This window comes from Oenanthe melanoleuca, chromosome 14 (genome assembly GCF_029582105.1).
Source record: "Oenanthe melanoleuca isolate GR-GAL-2019-014 chromosome 14, OMel1.0, whole genome shotgun sequence".
NCBI classification, from domain to species: domain Eukaryota; kingdom Metazoa; phylum Chordata; class Aves; order Passeriformes; family Muscicapidae; genus Oenanthe; species Oenanthe melanoleuca.
This window is the reverse complement of record NC_079348.1, coordinates 10023656-10045282: the sequence shown is the minus strand read 5'-3', so window position 1 is coordinate 10045282 and position 21627 is coordinate 10023656. Positions and strand designations below refer to the sequence as shown.

General features: G+C 37.9%; 1 protein-coding gene across 4 annotated transcripts in view; it reads left to right on the top strand.

The window, feature by feature from the left end:
• The window catches only part of CLEC16A (C-type lectin domain containing 16A), a 62692-nt gene that overhangs the window by 27834 nt on the left and 13231 nt on the right, over window positions 1–21627 (top strand). For 3 of the 4 annotated variants that reach the window (XR_008841583.1, XM_056503165.1, XM_056503168.1), the window contains exons 14-22: window positions 488–597; window positions 1115–1159; window positions 2388–2438; window positions 3132–3260; window positions 6864–6984; window positions 11251–11402; window positions 12115–12319; window positions 12944–13111; window positions 18144–18290. Coding sequence is in view for 3 of the 4 variants with exons in the window: in XM_056503165.1 (XP_056359140.1) it covers window positions 488–597; window positions 1115–1159; window positions 2388–2438; window positions 3132–3260; window positions 6864–6984; window positions 11251–11402; window positions 12115–12319; window positions 12944–13111; window positions 18144–18290 (1128 nt within the window). In the remaining variant the exon portion in view is untranslated. Of the gene's footprint in view, window positions 1–487; window positions 598–1114; window positions 1160–2387; window positions 2439–3131; window positions 3261–6863; window positions 6985–11250; window positions 11403–12114; window positions 12320–12943; window positions 13112–18143; window positions 18291–21627 lie in introns of those variants that run through there. The other variant, XM_056503167.1, reaches the window with a different exon arrangement.

Genomic DNA, 21627 nt, shown 5'->3' with positions numbered 1-21627 from the left:
CATGTCTGGGGAGGGAAGTACTGGGGAAGAATGGACATGGGGGATTTTTTTATTCAACTTGTTGCATGCTGCATTCTTCTCTTCAAGGAAAAGCTGTGCCTTATTAATGTGCTATGTACAAAGCTTTCTTTCACCTTGTAACTTCATCCCAAATGTCTGGAATCCTTTTGTAATTTTAGTGTAATTCAGGCTGTGCTGCAGACAGCAAAACCCAATTTGGGGTTTGGGCACACTGTTAAATAGTATTAATCTTTGCCTTCTTATTGAATGGTTCTCCTTTAAATTTTCTTCTGCTTTAAATTATTCTTCCAGTTCTTTTTCTTTATAGCCAGCAGCAATGTAAGGCAGGATCAGTACTCATCCCTGTCAGATGGGGGGGTGTGACAGAGGAGCAAAGTTTGACAATTGCAGGAGTATACAAACATTTAAGAACATGAGAAGAGCTGTAACTAAACTGCTACTATTTTGTATATTGAAATTTTCACAGATGGAAAAATTCGTTTGGCAACTTTAGAGCTTGGCTGCCTATTGCTGAAGCAGCTTGTGTTTTCCAAAAATGGCAGGATCATAAAAAGTGTTCACCTTGATTGTCTTGAGGTGAGTATTTTCTTCCAAATTGCCAGTCACTGCATTACTGGTGTCTGAGTCCTTGTAGTATAGTGGAATAAATTTGTTTCATTTCTGATTGCAATAAGAAAATGTGAAATTAATTAATATGAAATTAATGTGAAATTTGAGCTTCTAGAGCATCTTTGTGTTGGTTGCTCTGTGCTGTGAACATCATAACTTATGTTCTGTTCTCATCTCTGCTGTTTTAACTTGTAACTTCTCCAGCAGTTTTTTGTTTCGTTGTCTCTCTGAAACTGGTATGTTATCCACCTCAATAACATCAAGAAAAGTGCTTTTGAAATAATAAACTCACATGAGTTGCATTTTCATAAGTGTAGGAACTGTTTTGTAACTGTAAGAACTGCAATTCTATGAAATTCTGGGATAAAGGACATGAATCAGGATATTATTAGTTTCATCTGTGTGAGTTTTTGGGTGGGTTTTTTAATGCAAATACTAAGTAAACAGTGTATGTATTCCCTGAAATGTATTTTCTGTTTCCTAGGGTGCAAGGGAGGAAAGTGTTCATCTCCTTCGTCGTTTCTATAAGGTAAATGTGCAAAATGCTTTAAGAAAAAGGCCCTTTACATATGGGGAATGTCTGCAGCCCAGTCTTTGGATAGTGACCAAAGAAGCACCTTCTTTAATATGAGAACTCCAAATTTGTGAGAGAGAGGGAAATGTTTTCTTGGAGAATTCCTCTCCTTTTTGCCCTTCCCATTACGCCATGACATACGTCACAAACGGCTGTTGAAAGACTCACAGGGTTTTTACTGGATTGGCATTAATATGGAATATGTTTGGTTTTGACATTATTTTTTGTTTGTATCATATCTGAAATGATGATCTAAAGTTTTCCTTAATTTTTTTCTTGTTGGAAACTTTTGCAGCTTTTTACTTTTGTGTGTGTGTTGTAAACAATGAAAGAAATTCCATTTTTTTAGCCCTAAGCATTAATTTCTATATAAGGAGCAGTAAATCCGTGACAGATTTCAAGTGTCTAAAATATCTTCCTGTTATTCTTAGAATTCTCTTGAAGGATGTTTGCTCAATGTGGCTTACAAAAAATAAGTAGCTTGTGGTGAGTTGACCTTGGCTGGCTGCTAGAGGTCCACTCAGCTGTTCTCTCACTGCCCTTCCTCAACAGGATGGAGGGAGAATAGAATATCTTGTCAAGATAAAGAACAGGGAGGTCTCTTGCCAATTACAGTCATGGGCAAAATAGACTCAACTTCGCAGAAATGAATTTATTGCCAGAAAAAAAAAAACAGATAGTGAGAAACAAAGACAAACTAAAACACTGCTGTCCCCCACCTCTGCCTTTTCCCACGCTCAGCTTCATTCCTGGCTCTTCAGCGTTCTTCCCCTTTGAGTGGTGCAGGGGCTGTGGGAAGTAGGGATTTGGTGTCAGTCCACAGCAACTTCTCTCTGTTGCTTCTCCTTCCTCAGAGCTTCCTCTGCCCCAGTGTGGGTCCCTTCCTCCATGGGCTGCTGTCCTTCAGGACAGCAATTGTCTCAGTGTGGGTCCTGCAGACTGCAGCTCCTTCAGAGCACATCTGCCTGCTGTTTTGCTGGTACCTGCTCCACCATGGTCCTCCAGGGACTGCAGGAATCTCTCCCTTCCCTAAGTGTGTTTTCCCAAAGGTGCCAGCAGTACTGCTGAAGGGCCCAGCAGTGCCCTGCAGCCCTGGCCTCCCTTCACAGACACTGTACAGAGCCAAACCTAACAGTGCCCCAAACTGCCCATCATGAGATGTCCATGTTCTTTCTTTTGGAAGGGAGAAGAAATCTTTCTGGATATGTTTGAAGATGAATACCGGAGTATGACAGTAAGTGAGACCCCTTCTGCCCTGGCAAATCTTCAAACACAGATACAGCATAGGAACAAGAAAAAGTACTAATAGCTGCTGAGGACACTGGAGTCCTTTTTTACTGGGAGTAGGATAACAAAATGTGGGTGGTGTATTTGTCTCTGAGAAATTGTCTATAATTACATAAATTATTTTATGTGACGCTTCACAACTCTTTATTTAATAAACTTTCATTACTTTCTAAAATTGAGTATACAAAAATTGCTTCAGCCTACTGAATGGGACACTGGATTTATTTTTTTGCCTTTAACAATATGAAAATCTTCCTATATCTATCTGAAGCTCAGCAAGTTTTGAGAAAGTTCTTTTTGGAGAGAAAAGTTATGAGAAACTTCCTTGTGATTGAAGTAACCACAAATTTAAGTCAAAACTTAAAATCAAACTTGGCAGAATTTGGGTTTTAGTATTTGGGAAATATCTTTTCTGTAATCTTCTGGAGTTTCTTCTATGTTTTATTTGAAAACTTTCACAGTGTGTCCAGGAACAATGAGATGCATGTAGTAAATGAGAGACTGCATGTAAGGACCTTAAATAAGACATGGTATTAAAATTCTCAGAATTTTAAAATACACAACAATGAGTTTTATGTGAAACTAAAGAGGCAAATGCTTATTGTTCTGGATAGTTACCAGTGCTAAAATATTTTTATAGATGAAACCTATGAATGTAGAATACTTGATGATGGATGCCTCCATCTTGCTACCGCCAACGGGGACACCACTGACTGGGATTGATTTTGTGAAAAGGTTGCCTTGTGGAGATGTGGAAAGAACACGAAGAGTGAGTAAGACTATTTTTCTTATTTGTCATTTGCTCATGGCAAAATGATGCCAAAATCATTGAGCAATTCTAGGAATACAAATACATTTCTTTGAAAACTGCTTGATTAGAAGCTTCATCCATGAAATCTTAAAATCTTGATGAAGACAGATCTGTGTAGAGTGTGTATATATATGTGTATATATATATATATATATGTATAATAATTACCTGCCTCAGGGGAGAAACTTTTTCTGTGATTTGTTCTGTCTAGTCAACACAACATGTTCTTGCACTGGGTTTTAAATTTTTCAGACCATGCAGAAAGCTACTTACAAAGGCATTTTGATGACACTCGATATATTGTCAGCTTCTTTTGTGATCTGCTATCTTAGTACATCTCTCAATTATATTCCTGTAGTAAGAATCTGCATGCAAGACTCACTGGCTTTGTATTGCTCATATTTTAAACATGGCAAAAAATTTAATTTGATCTGAGAGTTCATCTTGCCAAGGTAATTTGTGATAGAGATTTGAGGATGAGGAGAGAACCAGCAAAGTATCTATTTTTGTGACACGATCTGTAGGGGTTATACTGACCTGAAGGGCAACATCCTTATCTCCATTCTTGGTTAATCAGTTCTTGGCCCTTATCTGGCTGTTTCCTGGAAGCTTTGCAGTGTCAGTAAGTCTAAGAGATACGTTACTGCATAAATCCATTATTTGGAAGGTGCTGTTTTTGAGTATCTTTGCATTTATATAAATGTATTCTGTAAGTATATTTAAGTACTCTTGAAGAGAAATATATTTCCAGGAATCTTCTGAAGAGGTTTGTTTGTACTGCTTATAAGCCACACAGCTTTTGTTACCACAGCACGTTGTTTGATAGAATACAGGGAATTACTTTGAAAAGTATTATTCTTAGAAAGCAGAAATGCCTCCTGGAATTCTTTCTGAGGCATTTAACAGAAGGATACTTAGAAATGCACATTAGTGGGAAATGACTGTTCCAGGATTTTCATGTGCTAAATAAAGGAGTAGCTTAACTTCTGTTGGTGGAAATAAAAAAATCAATACAAATATTCCTGTAGATCTTTTGGGATGAAAGGGTCTCTATCACCAGCAGGAATTCCCAGAATGATTCCTTGTTGGCACTCCTTCCCCATTTACATTGCACTCAGGTTTTAGAATCTTCTCAGTTCCTGTGCTGCTTCCTCCCAGCCAGGCTGCCTCCCCATGCATTTCCCCATGGCAGAATGCTGGACTCAGGTGTACCTTGTGACATTGCTGCTGCCACTCAGCCTGCTGAGGTTCTAATGATGGTTCCAAATGGAAGCAGATTTGATTCTGAGCATGTTCTGACACGATTCAAAAAATTCTGAAGTTTTATTTCAATAGCAAGTGAACTTTGATTATATTTTGAGCTCTTAATTGTTAGGATTTTACTTCCTTCCTATAGAAAGTTCCTCTAAGTGGCAGCTCTTCTCTTTAATAACTTCAGGAGAAGCTCTCAAATCTCACTTTGTGAGAAGTTTTTGAAGTACTAAGAACACGTTTCCATGGGAATGTAATAAGATAGTAGTAGGTTTCCCTGCACGTTGCTGTTTCTTCGCACATGGAAAATGTATATAAATGAGCAAATTAGTATCATCGTGTATAATTCTTTAATGTAGGTAGAAATCCATATTTGTTCTGAGTTAACCAGAAAAACAAAAGTTCTAGGCCATAGAACTTTTCTGTTTTGTTGAGATCTGATAAAATGTGTTAGGCACAATATATCAATATATTGTTATTGGTAACAAACTGAGGGCTGTCAGTGTTGCAGGAAGCACAGCACAGTTCCCATGTCATCTGATGTTCTTGTTAATTATATTATTTTTGCAAAGGCTAAAGTTCTAATTTTATTCTCTACTCCTGTACTTTGTTCTGCACTAAACGTGATTATATGTTTGGAGATGAGTGCCAATAGTTTTATAGGAAATGAATGTGATAAAAATGAATGCAGTCTAGGAGGAAGAAGTTTGAGTGGGAAGATAAGTGAAAGCTGAGTGATGGTTGCCCTCCAAATTAAAAGAAAAACCCAAACAAAAACCGTATTGGGATTAGCTTTTGGTTTACCAAAAATGCCAATATTTTCCTGTTCTTGATTGAATTTGATAAATTTTAAAACAAATACTGTGAATTCTTCTTGAAGCACCAGGTAGGAAAACTGCTTTATAGTAATCCCATATAATTTCAGTAAATCCACAATGCATCAGAGTGCAGTCTGCCTAAATGGGAGAGATAATCTTGCATTTTAAAGTGACTCTGTTCTCATTAATTAATTAGCATTGTTATCATATTTTTGTTAGATGCCCTTGATGTCCTTTGCTCCACATAATCATATTGCCCTGTTAAATTTCAACAGTGTACCAAAGCTGTTGCTTTGAGGTCATTTCATGGAAGAACCTGATACATGGCTTCCCTCTCTTCATTCCTGTTCTGCCAGAAATTTCTGGAAGCACTGCCAGTAGTGAGCTGGCCAAACACTCACAGCATTTGCTGTGAGGCTCCCTCTGCTTCACAGAAGCCACTGTTCTGTTGATTTTAAAAATAGAGGAGTGGAGGGTTTTCCCTTACAGCGCTTTAGATTTGTTTTTCCTAATACTTCCTGCAATCTGGGAGTTTCTGAGCATTGCAGCTGTTCGTGAATTCAGTGATGTTACTGTAAGGCAGCAGTTAATTTACAGTATGCCACAGAATTACTGTGTAGGAAACTCTTAAAAAGCAGAACACCAGAAGTAATAAAAAATGATTTCTCATTTGCTATGCTGAAAATGCAGTTCTTGTAGGGAAAGAGGATTATAAATGGTGCCTTTCAAAATGTGGCTAACAAAATGATTGTTCTTTGACACTTTGGGTCTCTGCATACCATATGTCATGAATTTGTAAATCAAAACTAGCATATTAATTTCACAGAGCAGCTCTTGAAAGTTTCTTGGGACTGTTGCAGCTTTCAGAATGCTTCGCCCTGATGAAGACCTTCTGAGAATATAAATTAAGTGCTCCAAGAATGTTACATTACATGTGGCTAATTTTGGTGACCACAGCAAATTAAAATACAGAAATCCCCACTGTTTTTCTCTTAACTTGTAGATATCTTAGCTAGGCTTGGCTAGAAAAGTTTTATTACTGTTTTAAATTCAAAATGTGAGAGTCCCTGAAGGTTGCTTGTGTAGGTGTCTGTAGCATAGAAGTACTGTAAATAAAATCAGTCTTAAAATAACTAAAGAAAAATGTTCAAAGATGACTGTTTTTGCTTAAGCTCCTGGAATTGTTTCCCTGTCAGTCACAGTCTGTGTAAGTGTGCCAGTGAGACAAAAGCTCTGCTGCTTCTACTTCACTGAAAATAAATAGCATGTTTCAGCTTCTTTTATTTGTGGTTTTTTTTGACTAAGTTGTAAGTTATATTCTACTTTTTCAGTTTAAAAAATATTAAAATTTTAATTTCAATTGTGAATGTAATAAACAAGTTTTACTGTAGGACGGCAAACTTGGCGGTTGTAAAAGCCAGTATGTTTATAAGATTCTGTTAATATACGTAGTGTTAAAATATTCTAATATTCTTTTCTTTAATTTCTCAAGGCAATTAGAGTTTTCTTTATGCTCCGTTCACTGTCACTGGACTTGCAAGGTGAGCTGGAAACTCAGTTACCACTCACGAGGGAGGGAGATCTCATAAAGGCAGATGATGTTCTGGATTTGAGTAAGTAGCTCCTCAATTTCCTAAATAGTCTGACATGCAAAAATTACTGACTTTGTTTTTCTTCTAAAGTGTTCATGTCTGCTATTTTTACTTAAACTACCTGAATTGAATTAGTATGGTGTTGAAGTTCTACTGTGTGTTACAGCATAAAATGTTTTTTCCAGTTTGAGTCTTTTCCCAAACGAGACACAGAAGATTAGCATTTTGGCATAAAGCACATAGGATGCACATCACTGCATAGCTGCCATACCTTGGGAGGAGACTTTGCAGTGGGCAAAGTGTGACCCAAAAAATTACATTTGTGTGCCTTTTTAAATTATCACTCTGGAGATGTTGTTGATTTAAGAAATTTTTCTCAATCTCTGTTAGTACAAGGCTTTTAAAATTCTTGGGAACATTAGGATGCCTTCAGTGTTTATGCTTGTTTGTGTACATCTAGTGTCAAGAGTGGAGATCAACATTATCCAGTAATGGCTTCAGCTACTGTTTTGATTTGGAAAAATCCCATGAAACTGTATCAAAATGGCTTTTTTTTTTCCTTTTGCCTGAATGTAGTGATGCTGTTTTATGTGAGCTTGATGAAGGAGATTCAGGTTTCTTGTAAAGAAGCATTTGTAAATATTTTGATGCACATATGTTGAATGTGAGCCTTTAGGTGTAGTTACAAGGTTGTCACCAGTATATATGAATGTATGAATAGAGGATCAGGTAATTCCACAGTCCATTCCGTACTGCTGGATATGCTGTCACCAGAATTACAACTTCTGTTACTTTGCTGTGTTTTCTACTGTAAATACTTTTGAAGCAATTGTGTATTATGTGATAACTGTCTGCCTTAGACTGCCTGTGAGGCTGGAGGTTTTCAGTCTTATTTAGCAGCTCACTGTGTGAAGTCACTTGCAGGTCAAATTAACAGCCTCAGTGCTTGGTTTCAGGTGGTAACAGGGTTCTGTTAGTGAATGCCATGGCCAAGAGGTAAATGAGTATACATTTAAAGCTGTTATTTCTTTGCTGAAACAGAAAAAAGTAGCATTATAGTTAAGTTTCTTTGCTCACTCTGTCTAAGTGTACAGGCTTTAAAAGGCCATCACGAGCAACTTTTTTTTAAAAAAGATTTGAGAAAAATTTATGAATAGATGGAATAATTGAGGCTGGAATGAGCTTCAGAAGATCATGTAGCCTAACTCTCCTGCTCAAACCAGGGTCAGCTAGAAAAAGGTGCCCAGGAAACTTCTTATCATAGTTGTGACAAAGAGTAACCCAAAAGGTGGTGCAGGTGTATGATCAGGGACACATCTTCTAACTTCAACTAAATGTACTTCATGGGAGCAAGGTGGATTCATGATTGGTTGCTTTCTTGGTTAGTAAAGCGGAATATCATCCCAGATGGGCTGCCTGCTGTTGGGAAGAGTTCTTTCTGTGAAGTAGGAGGTGCTGCATTCACTATCTCCAGCCTAATGCTTATCTTGGGCTGCCAGCTGTGCATACAAAGGGCTAAAAGTTTTCTGTAAGAGCTTTTAATGTCTGCAGATCATTTCTGGAATTGGGATGACTGGAAATTATAAAATCATTAAAGATCAAGCCCCAAGACAGATCAGGTGCATTTAGACCATCTCAAGTAGCTGTTATATTCATAAAGATTTCTTATAGTACAATCTTTTCAGGCAAATATTTTCATAAAAACAGGCAACTATTCTGACTTACTTGCAGTGCTGAAGATATAAATTAACTGAAGTCTATGAACTCTCCTTATTGGCTGTATTTCCTAAAACTTGGATTTTCCTTGGAGAAAGTCCACAGAAATCTTGGATGCATGTAATGGAGGTATAGTGTCCAAACTGGTTGCAAGCTTTATTTTGCATGGGAAAAGTTACCCATTGTAGTTAATCTCAGAAAGGGGCTCTCCAGTTCTTTGCAGCAGTGTCACACCAGGAAGCCATCCAGCCTGTGGTTCACTAATCCCCAGACCAAATTTGAATAGTACTGGAGTTTACTGGGCTTGATATTTTCATCAGAATGTGGTTGGATATCTCTAGCTGTTTCACAGCATAGCTGTAAGTATTCTTAGATCAGTTCACTGAAAATATTTAACCACACTTTCTCTTCTGTTTTTGTCATCAAGGATGACAGTTTGACTCTTCAGCAGCTGTGAACTAGAAACAGTCATGTAAATGGACTGCATTCAATTGTATAGGCTCAAAGGATTCCTGTAACAGTTGCCTAGTAAATAAGTAACTTTCCTTCCTGTTCTTTGAAAGACTTACAGTAATGCTTTACTTCAAGCTGTTGTCAGGTCTAAAATAAGTTTCTGTTCTGGAAAGTATTCTCCCCTTTGAGTTCTTGAAGTAGTACATTTTTATAGTTGGGCAATTGAATGTATACAGCAAGTATTTTAACCTGCTTGCTATTGCACTAAAAACTTTGTAAATACTGGTCAAAAACTAGTATTAGAGAACTCCTCAACTCTATTTGGTGTTGTGGCCTGTTGAGAATATCCCAAAAGACTCGAAAGTCATCAGCCTGACATACCTTGTTTGGAAGAGTCCTAATCCAAGCACTTTGTGTCTTGAGAAGAATAGGACTGCTCCAGAAATTCAAGTCAACTGAAATAAATATGTTGATGGACTAATTTGGTTAAGGAAGAAAAGAGGCAAGAAATAAAGCATACCAAAATAAGAAAGTATCGGTTCTGCCTGATGTCTCAGGTCCTTCTCTAAAAAGGAATAAATCTTCCACAGGTTCCATAGTAAAAATTGCCAATCTTGTATGGCTTTCTTGAGCTTTCCAGGACTATGAGAAGGTTATAGCAATCAATCCTCATGTTAACTGAATCATGTCCTGTATGTATTGCATTTATTGATTAAACTTGTTTTCTCAAATTTCAAAAGCTCACAGTAGAGTCACACTGGTTAGCATTAATTGTCCTCTTAATTGTGTTAGGGTTCTATATTTCATGCCTTTCTTTCCTACCACCCAATCAATTTTGAATGGGTCCTGCTGGTAAAGGGTAATTGGTAGCTTCATAGAAATGTTAGTTGGAAAGGACTGCTCACTTGTGCTGCGGGGTTTTTTGGGGGGGAAAGAGGAAGTTGGTTTTGTTTTTGAACCTTGAAAACCTTTGGTGATGTAAATTCCACAACATCTCTGGGTAACCTGCTGCGCAAAAGAATTTCTTCCACCTCCTGACCATAATTTATGGCTGTTGTCTATAGTTGTATGACCTGCTGCTGTGTAGAGCTGTACACTTCCACTTGTAGCTTATCCTGCAGAAGTTTCTAGTATGAAAAATGATGTTAAATGCTTGTTTGGATGAATAAAAAAGTTCTTCTGTTTTGTAGAGCCTTCAGAATATTTTACTTGCTGTGAGTTGTACTAGATGAGAGAGAGAAAAAGACCTGTGTGCATCAAATATATGCATGAAAGTATTAGTATGAAGCAAAGGGAAAAACAACTCCTAGTGGAGTCAGTAGAGCTCTGCTAGGGGTTGGCACTGCTGGTTTAAGGGCTGCTTGGTAGATTTCAGCTGGTGATGAGAGGGTGATTTAGTCCCTTTTCATGAATAATGGGTTTGAACTGGAACGGGGCAGTGAGGAAATCCCAAAGAATATATTTGGAGGGGTTTCTGGAGTAGGAGAGGGTATGCTTTTTCAATATAAGTGAATGAAATATATGGAGAACAGAAAAAATGTCACCTTATTTAACAAACATAGTCAAAACGCTGCTACAGTCTACCTGGAGAGTCCAAATAATCTTGAGATTGAAGTGTGTCCAAGAGCCAGCATAGGTTTCAGACCTATACAAAAGTAGCTTGTGTCAGGAGCCAGAGTTTATAACAAGGTAGAAGTAATGGCCTGCAGTGATGTTGGTTAGGTGCAGGTGCAGGCTGACTGTGGTTGTTAGCAAGACTTCTTGAGACTTCCACTTAGTGAGAGAAATCAGCACTGTTGCAATTTTACCCCTGAGATGAAGGCAGCTGTTTTCTGAAAGGTAATGAAGATAGTAAGAGAAAGCAAGGTGCATATAGTACCCGTCTTATATTTAACTTGTAAAATGTCTGAACTACTGTTGTTAAAATCTCTCTTGCCTTTTCTATGTAACTATGATAGGGAAGTTAAAATACCTGTTAAAAATGTGAACAAAAGCTTTAACCATGTGTTGTCAAGGTTATTACATTTTCTTAAGTTAACATTTTCTGTTATGTAAAATACCCACACCCCAGAATTCTCAACTTCAATGTTATGTAACCTTTTTCCTTCCTTCCTTTAGATAACAGTGATCTGATTGCTTGTACAGTCATAACAAAGGATGGGGGTCAAGTTCAAAGATTCCTGGCTGTGGATATTTACCAGATGAGTTTGGTTGAACCAGATGTTGCCAGACTCGGATGGGGAGTAGTTAAGTTTGCAGGCCTTCTGCAGGTAAGGGAAGCTGTAATTTTGGTGGCCAGCTTTTCTGAGCTGAAAATCTACATTTTCTGTTAGATAAATAGTAAGACCAATATCAGCTTATATATTTAAGGTCTGTACTATGCTTCCTTGTTTCTTTGGTCACTAGTCTTTTTTCTGTTTCCTGCCTTTTAAAACATTTCTGATTTTCGGAAGAAGTTCACTAGAGTCACTAGGTAACTAGAGTCACAATTGCAGATGGGGTAACTTCCTTAACATACATTGGGCTCTGCTCATTTGAGCACTGAACATCCTGTTAGGATTGTGTTCCAAGCACTTTTCTCAAGTAGCACATTAATGAACTCAGAGTTCTGATTTTCCTACACAGGTAGAGAAGGTGACAGGTTGTAGTTCTGAAATGATCTGTGCTTATCTAAGGAAATTTTTCTCATTTGTCTTTTTCTTGCTTTCACCATCACTCATTGTATTTCCTGAAAATTTGCTGTGCTCAAATAATTTAACTCAATGTCTATGAATACTGGTTTCTGAAGAAGTAAGTCCAAATTGTACAACTTGCAGAGTCTGTTTTGGATTTATTTTGTTGGGGTTTTTTTAACACTGAAAATGTCTTTGTAAGAGCTTTAATGGTACATTCATAGGATTTTCTTTCAATGTTAATATTTAACCTGTAGTTTAGAAAAGCTTACTTTTTCTTTTTAACTACTTGCCTCCTGCTTCTCTTTAGGATATGCAGGTGACCGGAGTAGAGGATGACAGCAGAGCCCTGAACATAATCATTCACAAGCCTGCCTCAAGTCCTCATTCAAAGCCCTTCCCGATCCTCCAGGCCACGTTTATTTTTGCGGATCACATTCGCTGCATCATCGCCAAGCAGCGCCTGGCCAAGGGCCGGATCCAGGCTCGGCGCACCAAAATGCAGAGAATAGCAGGTGAGTGAATAGTTTCAGCTTTCCTGAAGTCATTCTGGGAGTCAAGACTTGGCTGTCGTTGCAAGTCACTCTGTAACATAAGAGTGATGCTCAATGAGGAGATGTGGACCACAGAAAGCTCTAAACCAGGGCTGAGTTACCAAGGAATAGGTTTGATTTCATATTTAACTCTACATTTATAAAGTGAATATGTCACACTTTTATGACTTTCTTCATACAAAAAAATTTAAAGCAAGTTTGAGATCTTACAATCTACTTGATATTAAAAATTTTAAGTTGAGTGTAATGCAAAGGCATTTGTTTTCCATTTTATTGTTAATAACTCATATGGTTTTTTAGTGTAAAGGGCTTCCTGTAATCCTGGGTTTTTTTCCTTCTCCACTGTATTTTGAGGTTTCCCTAGTGTGAATGTGGTGCGAACAGCAATGTAGAAAAGGTTGGCAGAAGCATTGACTCTTCAGCTTGTCAGTGCAGTTGTAACCATAATTAAGAGGCAAATGAAGGCAAGTTATGTTAAAATCTGGTTTAGTCTTAAGATCCTGAGCAAGCTATCAATTTTCTTGTCACCTCCTCTTCCTTTTATGTATTTGAGTAACAAAAACTATCAATTGTGATTAAACATAGCTCTCCTGGATCTTCCTGTTCAGCCTTCAACTGAAGTTATGGGTTTTGGACACAGCTCTGGAGCTGCAGCCCAGCACCTCCCATTTAGATTCTATGACCAGTCCCGGCGTGGGAGCAGTGACCCGACAGTGCAGCGCTCTGTCTTTGCATCTGTTGACAAAGTCCCAGGTAAGGTTAGCATTCATTAACAAGCAGTTTTTGCTTTGTGATTTCTTTCTGTAGAAACTTATTATAATATGTACAAGCAGTGAAAAGCTTATTGGGATGTGTTCCTGAGCACAGAACTCCAGGATGAGGAATAGTTTACTCTGAGAGAAACAAGTAATACCTGGTGAGCAATGTGGTGAGCAATACTTCCATGGCAGTTTCCCCAGATGTCTTAATACCTTGCCTTCCTTACAAATCAAGTTAGTTTAAATCATGCTTTGCAAATTCAGTATTTATGCAACACATCTCTCAGTTGTGTCTATTTCCTCCTTTAATTTAGTTGTGAATGTTTTCATGCTGGATTGTGAGAACAGCCAGGATGCTGTGCACTGCCTCATCTCCCTCAGAGTGAGCAAGACAGAAAAGGGCCATAGCTACTCCTAAAACATTAGCTTGGGACTGGGACTAAAGCAGTTATGCTAAATCAGTGAGCTCTTTGCTTTTTTATCTACTTATTGTCTGTTTCACAAATTGACTTCTCTGCAGAAATTCACTTCCAGATGGTGACATTTTTCTTTTTGGGTTGAGTAATTTTAAAGGGAAATCTCATACTGCTTTGAAAGTACTTTGCTGTGCTGTTATACAAAAGATCTCATTACCACTTGCTGCTAGTCATTTCAGAACTCAGCATTTCTCTGTAAATGTGATTCAGAATTCAAATTACTTAGTACAGTAAGCAGATGTTTTACTGCTTTAAGACTAAATTGGAGCTCACTTGACCAAGTCCCAACTGGGGAACAAAAACTATAAAACCACATATGTTTCAAAGACAAGTGTACATTTTGTGAGGGGAGTGTTTTCCTTATTTGACATGACTTCCACAGAAAAGGTGTGGTTGGAAAGATGCCAGTGTTGCTGTTTCAGCTTTCTCTTAGGAGAGTGCACTTTGTGTTCCTGAGGAATGACTTCATCTACTAATTTGGAGGGGGGCATTGGGGATGACGCAACATAGTTGTTTGTTCAAGCAACCACATACTTTATTTGAATCCAGGAAATGTAGTCTTCCACTTGCCGATCCAGAGGGAAAAGTATTTTGAAGCTTTCATTTGATACAAAGTATGAGAAATGAGGCACAGAACTTGATGTATTTCAAGTGCAGCATCTTTGGAATGCATTTTATGACAGGTAGTAATATAATAAAAATGGATTATCCCATTTTGCGTCTGATTATAAAACAAATATCAAATGTGGGTTTGTTCTCTTATGTTTGCTGAGGAATAAGTAATTTCTCTTATCTTTGCTGAGGAATGAATAAGGTTTCCTCATTCCTGTTGATTTTTGTAGGAATCTGTTTGTGCTTATCCCTTAATCAGGCTTGCAGTGATTTTTACTTTAAGAGGAGAATTTTGTGGCTTTGAAAAAATTATTTAACAAGTTGCAGTTAAATTACTGGCTTCATGTATTCACTTCTTACTGCTGCAGACTCTAGCTGGTGTTTGAGTTCTGCAAAGCTCACACAGTCAGTTAATTTGGTTGTACTTTTAAGAAACAAATTTTGCTTTCCCTTGATGATGATGTCCTTTGTATATTTAAAGGAGAGCTATGTTTTTCTGGCAACATTTTTAGAAGACTAATTACTGTTTTTGGTAGAACTATGTTTGCTATCAATGGTGCACATCCAGTGTGGTTTTTAAGAAATTAACAATCATAAATGTTTTCATTCCTTCTGCAAAATTTCATTCTGTTAAGAACTTTCATACAGCTATTGAATCAGTTCCCTGATTCAATATTGTCAGTGAATTTAGAATTTTCAAGAAGACTCATTGCAGTTGTCTGGTTGAGTTTCTCTCATAATGCCAACATGTTCCACAGTCCAAAGTTAAGATCTTGGTGTCTAGGGAGAAGAGGGTGAGGATTGTTATAGATTAAAATGGGGTTTTGTGCAAGGCAAGTGAAGGGCGATGAGAATGCTGCAGGGACATGCTGTAATCATCTCCTGCTGGACTGGGCAGTTCTCAGCAGAGAATGTATGAAAAATCTCTCAATCAATTTTATCATTATGAAGTCATGGCTGTGAGTATACTCCAAGGTCTATTTTAAGTTCCTGGCCTTTGCTAGAATGTTAGAGCATTTTGGGGACAGTGTAGTTGGCTGGACTGCTCACCATCTCATGTATTAGCTATGTATGAATGTAATATACTTCTGAAGCACTCTATGTAAATAAAGAATTACACTGTTTTCAAAGAAACCAGCAGATTTGGTAGGGGCCCTGTGAACAAAGGTCTTCTACTGGAAGTAAATAAATAATGACTTCCTCTTCAAGCAAACTCAAGAATTAGTTTCAAGTATCAGCTGTATTCTGAGATTTATATGCCCAGTGTGTCTTAAGGGAAATGTTAACGATTTCCAGCAAAAGATACGTCTAAATATTTTAACAAGTGCGGTTGCTTACCTACTGAGTAAACTTATTTTGAAAAGCAAAAGGAATCAATATATTCCTCTTACTATTTATCCATTGTTAATATCTTAGTAGATGATGATAAGGTTTTGAGGGGAAAAAAGTAGGAGAAAACCTTCTTCTTAACATTAGCATGGCCAGCAAGCTATAACCATCTTCCTTTTAGAGTCTGAAGAAAAAAATTATCCATAGCTTTGGAACCATTCATGTAGTATGAACTAATATTCCTGTCATCATCAGAAGAACCTTCTAACTGTTCTTTTGCTTCCTGTAGCTATGATTAATTCTGCTCACCTTTTCTTCACAAGTATTTCCTGAAGAAGTTCCCTGATTAGATTATTTTTTCCTGGTCAGTAGTTTCCCAGTTACAGTGTTTTGAATGATTTAGGCTTACTTCTCCCTCCTACCTAAATTAACTCCTGTTAGCACACTTAATATCCTTCCTTTGCTGTTGTTTTAGAAGAGAAAATATGTTGAGGTCATTTTGAAGCAAATGCTCCCATGTATGGAGTCAATCCATGAGTGCTGTTCTGCAGAAGCTTTGGGCTGGCAATTTTAATAAATAAGGCCAGCTTTCCCTATGACAGTCACGGGAAACCTTGTTTGCTGTTTTCTACTGTTCAGGTGAGGGTGTAAGGTTTCTTCTCCCTTGAAGTGCCAGCTGTTTGTGGACATGGTCTTCGGATGGGTATGGCTTTGACCAGCACTGTAAGGGGAGATAAATGTCTTGATGTAAGCTCTTCTACACCAGTGGCTTTAGAAACCGTTCTTAATTTCATTCACGCTAATAGTTGGCTTTGCCTCACTTCTGTGGCTGCAAGTCCACTGGTTATTCCTTGTTTCCCCATCCTAACTGGTATTTCAAACTATGAAGTGTATATGAAAAATCTAATGTACATTTTCTGTGATTAAAAACTATAGCACTCAAGGCCAGTAATACATGTGGAAGTCTTTCACATTTGAGGTGGTTCAGTTTGTGGTTAACTTTTTGCAGACTGTCAGGCATCACTGTGTGTAACCTCAGTTTAACTTTCCTAAATGATTGTAGAAGATCAATCAATTTGGTTTCTGAAATAAAATACGTGGATTTATTTGTATTTATGGGATTATTAGCTCCTCACCAATTATTTTGTTTTCACTGAAAGATCTCTCCTGCCTTGGTGGTGATTTAGTTCTTTCAAGTGATGTTCATCTGGAATGTAATCAATTATAATTTAACTTGGTAAAAGTGGCATTTAGATATCTATCTAAAACTCTGCTGCGGTGCTACAGAAATTCAGATGGCATTGTTTCTGCAAGTGGTTTTGAGTCTAGTTCTTGGGTAGGCGTGGGAGGTAAGATGTGGGACTGCAGATCAAGTCAGATTATTAACAGGACTGATGTTTGTTAGCTTTCTTCTGTGCTTTCTTCACTGTGTTGTTTTCACTTGTAGCAAAACCTGTCAGTGTGTGGCTGCTAATAGCATTTTTCTGACTTGTCATATCTTTGTTTTCAAGTTTTCAGAGCTTCTTGTAACCCATCCATTTAAACTGAGTTTTGGGTGGCTGCAACCTGTATGGCACCAGCATGTTCCCCATATGGGAGATTCTCTGAGTGAATCATCCATTCAGTGCCATGGGAGATTGCCTATAAAAAAGGATAAAGAACTGTGTGGTGCATTTCCAATCTTACCTGATTGTCAGATACCTTCCGTTTCCGTGTTGACTGTGCAGTAAAGGCAGCAAGTAGAGTATTGTTAGGTGTTTTATAGTCCACATAGTGGCTACTTTCAGTAATTCACAGGACTGCCAAAAAAAACTTTCCCATGGGAGACAGAGGAGAGCTGCAGAAGCAGAAAAGTTGTGTATCTTACCTGACCTATAGCCCGTGGTGAAGACACTTCTGTTGCTGTAAGAAGTGCACCAGCTTCTGAAAAGCTGCTTGCTATCAAAACCTGAAGAGGTGAATAGGTATGTAGTTATAGAAGAAGAAAGGAATTAATGCAAGGTGGTGAGGAAAGAAAAGGATGCTACACTGCAAAGAGTTTGAAGAAGTATTATTCTAGAATCCAGAAGATAACTCATCTGAGAACTGCTGTCAGACACTGTATAGACCTTTCCAGTCTTCAGACTAAAAAAAGTTTTGTTTGAGAGGCTGGATGGAATTCTATGCCAGCATTAGATGTTATTGATTAAAATTTTCTGGAATGACATCTAGTAAAAAATGTAAGTCTTCTATCCAAGAGGTTTTTTAATTTGCTTTTGACTTAATTTCCTTATCACGTTAAGGTCTGTGACCTGTGAATATATTGGCTGTATCAAAAGTTGAAGAGTTTTGATACATTTTGACTGTTTGTGCAATCTCTTAAGTTTTAAAATGCTTTGAATTCCTTAAACTCCACTTCCTTATTCATTGATCTTGTAGCCTGTTTTCAGTAAGGCACATTAAGATTTTCTGATTTCCAAGATAAATGTGGGGCACATTCTCTGGGTCACTACCAGTGAGGTTGGCACCACCTTGATACAGGATTTGCTTTTACCTTTTCACAGTTTATTCAACAGCTTAACTCTTTCAAGATAATATTTAACTTGTAAACTTCACTGTCCTGTTTTGCAGGCTTTGCTGTAGCTCAGTGCATAAATCAGCACAATCCATCCCCGCTCTCGTCACCGTCCCCTTCCAGTGGCAGTGGCAGCACAGGGCGCTGTGATTCAGTGACTGCAAGCTCGACATCCACTCCTTCTGCTGCTCAGAGCCCAGCAGGTATTCACTCACCACCTTCAGCCTAGGCACAGAGGGATACAGAGCAGTGTATTGTAAAATTAAGTTACTATGTTACTGGACTAAAAGAGTAGAGCTTTATGGTTTTAGATCACTAAATCACTAAAACTAAGCCATTTAAAAGTAAATAATGCTGTAAATTGCAGTGATCTCTTCAGCTTTCTGGAACTCTAAATACTTGATTTCTTTCAGTAGCGGCTTTAAGTACTTGTGAAATAAGGTCCTGTTTGTCTGACATCTCTCCTAGCACAAACAGTTTAGAATGTTGAGGGGTTTATTTGTTGGTGGTTTGTTTTAACCTGAAGTATTGCTTTGAATAAATCTGTAATGTAAACTAATAGTCTTTCACCATAGTGGATGAGTTGATTTCTACATAAAGCATCTTTTTTTGACCTGTGTGACATTTGCATTTGTGTGTTTGTGTGATCCTCAATTTAAGTTGTAGCAATGGGCCAAATATGGAGTATTTGAAAACAGTTATTTAGGATGTTAATATTGTAAAGTTTTTGCAATAACATCTTGTGGCTGATCACCTCCACATTTCAGGAGGTTGTTTCATTGGTGCAGAAGAGGCTGCAGTATAAATAGACTGTCAGTGTAACTTTCACAAATGTAGGTTGCATGTGTTTGCATTGGTCAGTATATTTACTGGTATGCTTAAACTGGAACTTCTTGTTGCATTGTCCCTCCTTTTTGTGTAGTAATTGTAGAGAATCTTGTAATGGTGTCTGTTCTGAGTACAAATTTTGTGAGGCAAAGCATCAGGCTGGAGACTAAACAAGGAAATCCTGAAGAGTGAATCCTGAAATGCTTTCATGCCTGAAGTGACCTACTGTACCTCATTTTGGTTATAAAACAATAGAGGTCACTTGAGTTTCAATACTTTTTTAAGCAAGCCCTTGTTTTAATGGTCACTTCCAATACTGATCACTCCTTGAGAGGATTGTTCTGGCTACCCCTTCTAAGACATGCCATTTTGCCTTTATTTGGAAAGCACATCTATATCTAAAAATTGTTGCAGTCCTACAGGAAATGATGCAACCTTTGTTAGGTATTGAGTGTTTTTAGGTTTCACTGAACAGTGTCAGCAGATCAATATGCATTATATGTTTAAAATGAGTATCCCTGCAAGAAGTACTGCTGGAAAGGGTAATGAAAGGGTACTGATGAAGTTAAGGAATAATAAATATGTAAAGCATTCTAGCACCCAGACTCTAGATTAAAAAGCATCTATTACCTTGAAAGATTAACATACAGTCAAAATAGTCATGCAATATGTTTAATTTCAGAATAAAATTTTGTGTTTTTCTATATAACATATATTCAAAATTTTATTTTATCTGTTGGCAAGAGACTGCTGTTACCCAGTCTCTTCATGGCCCAGGTAACATGTAGTTGTTGTACAGAGAAGTGCTGTCATTTGTCAGAACTCTCAGGCTGGATTGCCACTAGAAGAAGACATGAATCTGATGACATGTTCTCCTTAGCAGTGTAAAAAGGCTCATGTACAGTGTCTTTTGCTATATTTGAATCCTCTATGGTCAGAAAGAGTGACTAAGAGAAAACTGTGGTAAAGGAAATGAAAATAAAGAATCTATATTATTTCTGTAGGTATAAGCAGTATGCTAGTTCATACAAATATCAAGCAAGACTGTGTTTCATTTCAGACTGAGGTCTTTCAAGCACACAAAATTTAGCTTCTATTAAAAATACATAGATCCAGAACACATAATTAGTCATCAAGTATAAAAAAATAGTGAATTATTGAAGTATAATCCCAGACTGTAGTTAACAAAATTGTAGCCTACTTACACAGCATGTTGGCATTTGTGCAGCAAAGTTCTGTTTGTTATTCCTGCATTTTAAAAAGCTTGATGACAGGAGGCTGCTCATTGATTTCAAAAAAAAAACAAGGAAAACAAAAATAAACCCTAGATTTTTCCCTACCCTCCTCTCCTCCAAATATAAAAATAAAAATAATTTTTAAAACCCAAACCAAAAACAGACGGAAAGTAGTTTGAAATGCCTGTATGAAATTTCAGTGTGCACTTTACCAGTTAGGTTGCATGAACTGCCCACCTTGACCTTCACTGTGACTTAATCATAAAGTATATGCAAAATGACAGGTGTCATGCAGGAAAACTCTTTGGGTGTGCTTTGATTTTTTTTTTTTTTTTTTCATGTGATGCTTTAGCAGATGTAGCTGTGAGAATCCACTTCTGTGCCTACCACTGGACACAGTCACCTTCAGCCAATTCAGAGGAAATGAACCTGACAATGTGCATCAGCTGCTTCAGTACCAAATCAGCAGCTTGCACTAACCTGCTGCAGGGATGACTTTTGAGCTCAACACTTGGATTTCGTTCTGCTCAGAGGGCAGTTAAAAAGAGGAAGAGAGTGGCAGTACGTGCATAAGCAGGTGTTCTGTTGCAATAGGATAGCACACAGTTGGTGCTGAGGTACATGCATGTAGCTTAGGGGTTTTGCTCTGATCTTTAGGATCAAGAATCCCTGCCAGGGGTGTGGTTGTTCAAAGGATAAGTGCTCAGTTCAGACTAATATTAGTGTTTGAAGTGTATTTGGTGCATAGTTGCAGCATATCTTATAGTTTAGTTTCTTTGTAAAAGACTCTCATAAATGCATAGAAACTGTTCCTAAAATCGAACTAAGGCTTTAAGTGTGTGTAATTCTTGAAAGCTGCTGCCCTGATGTGTACCAAACTGCTTACTGCAGTTGCAGGCAATAATGAACAAGTAGTGGTTTAAAACTTGTAACTGAGTGTCTGATGGTGTCTCAAGGCCCTTATTATAGGCTAGTGAGAATTCTGAAATCCCTGGAGCTAGGTCTTTTGGGAGATGTGAATGTAGGAAGGGTTTTCCCCAACCCCTGGAGCTCTATTGACACTTTTTTTCCAACACTCAGTATCAGTTCAATAGTGTCGTTCTCAGGATCTGTCTCTGCATTAACTGATTAACCAGTTCACTGTGAGTTTTGTAGTACTTACACGTAATTGTGATCTGTGGTGGAAACTTGCCAGGAGCGTGGCATGGAAGTGAGGGTCTGTTTGGCATGTGCAGGTAGCTGTTCTGTGAGCTTGTGCATGTCAGAACTCTGCTGACGTAGGTGATGGTGTCATGAGCACAGTGTGGTTTATATCAGGTCATACTGACCACTCAGCTGGGATATGGAAACAATTGTTGGTATTCACCCACTTCTGTGTAAAGCAGTGGTTTTCCCTTAGCTTAACCACTTGAGGACAGTTGAAACTAAACTGCCTTACTCTGCTGTGAAGCAGAAGACGAGACTTGCATGATATGAA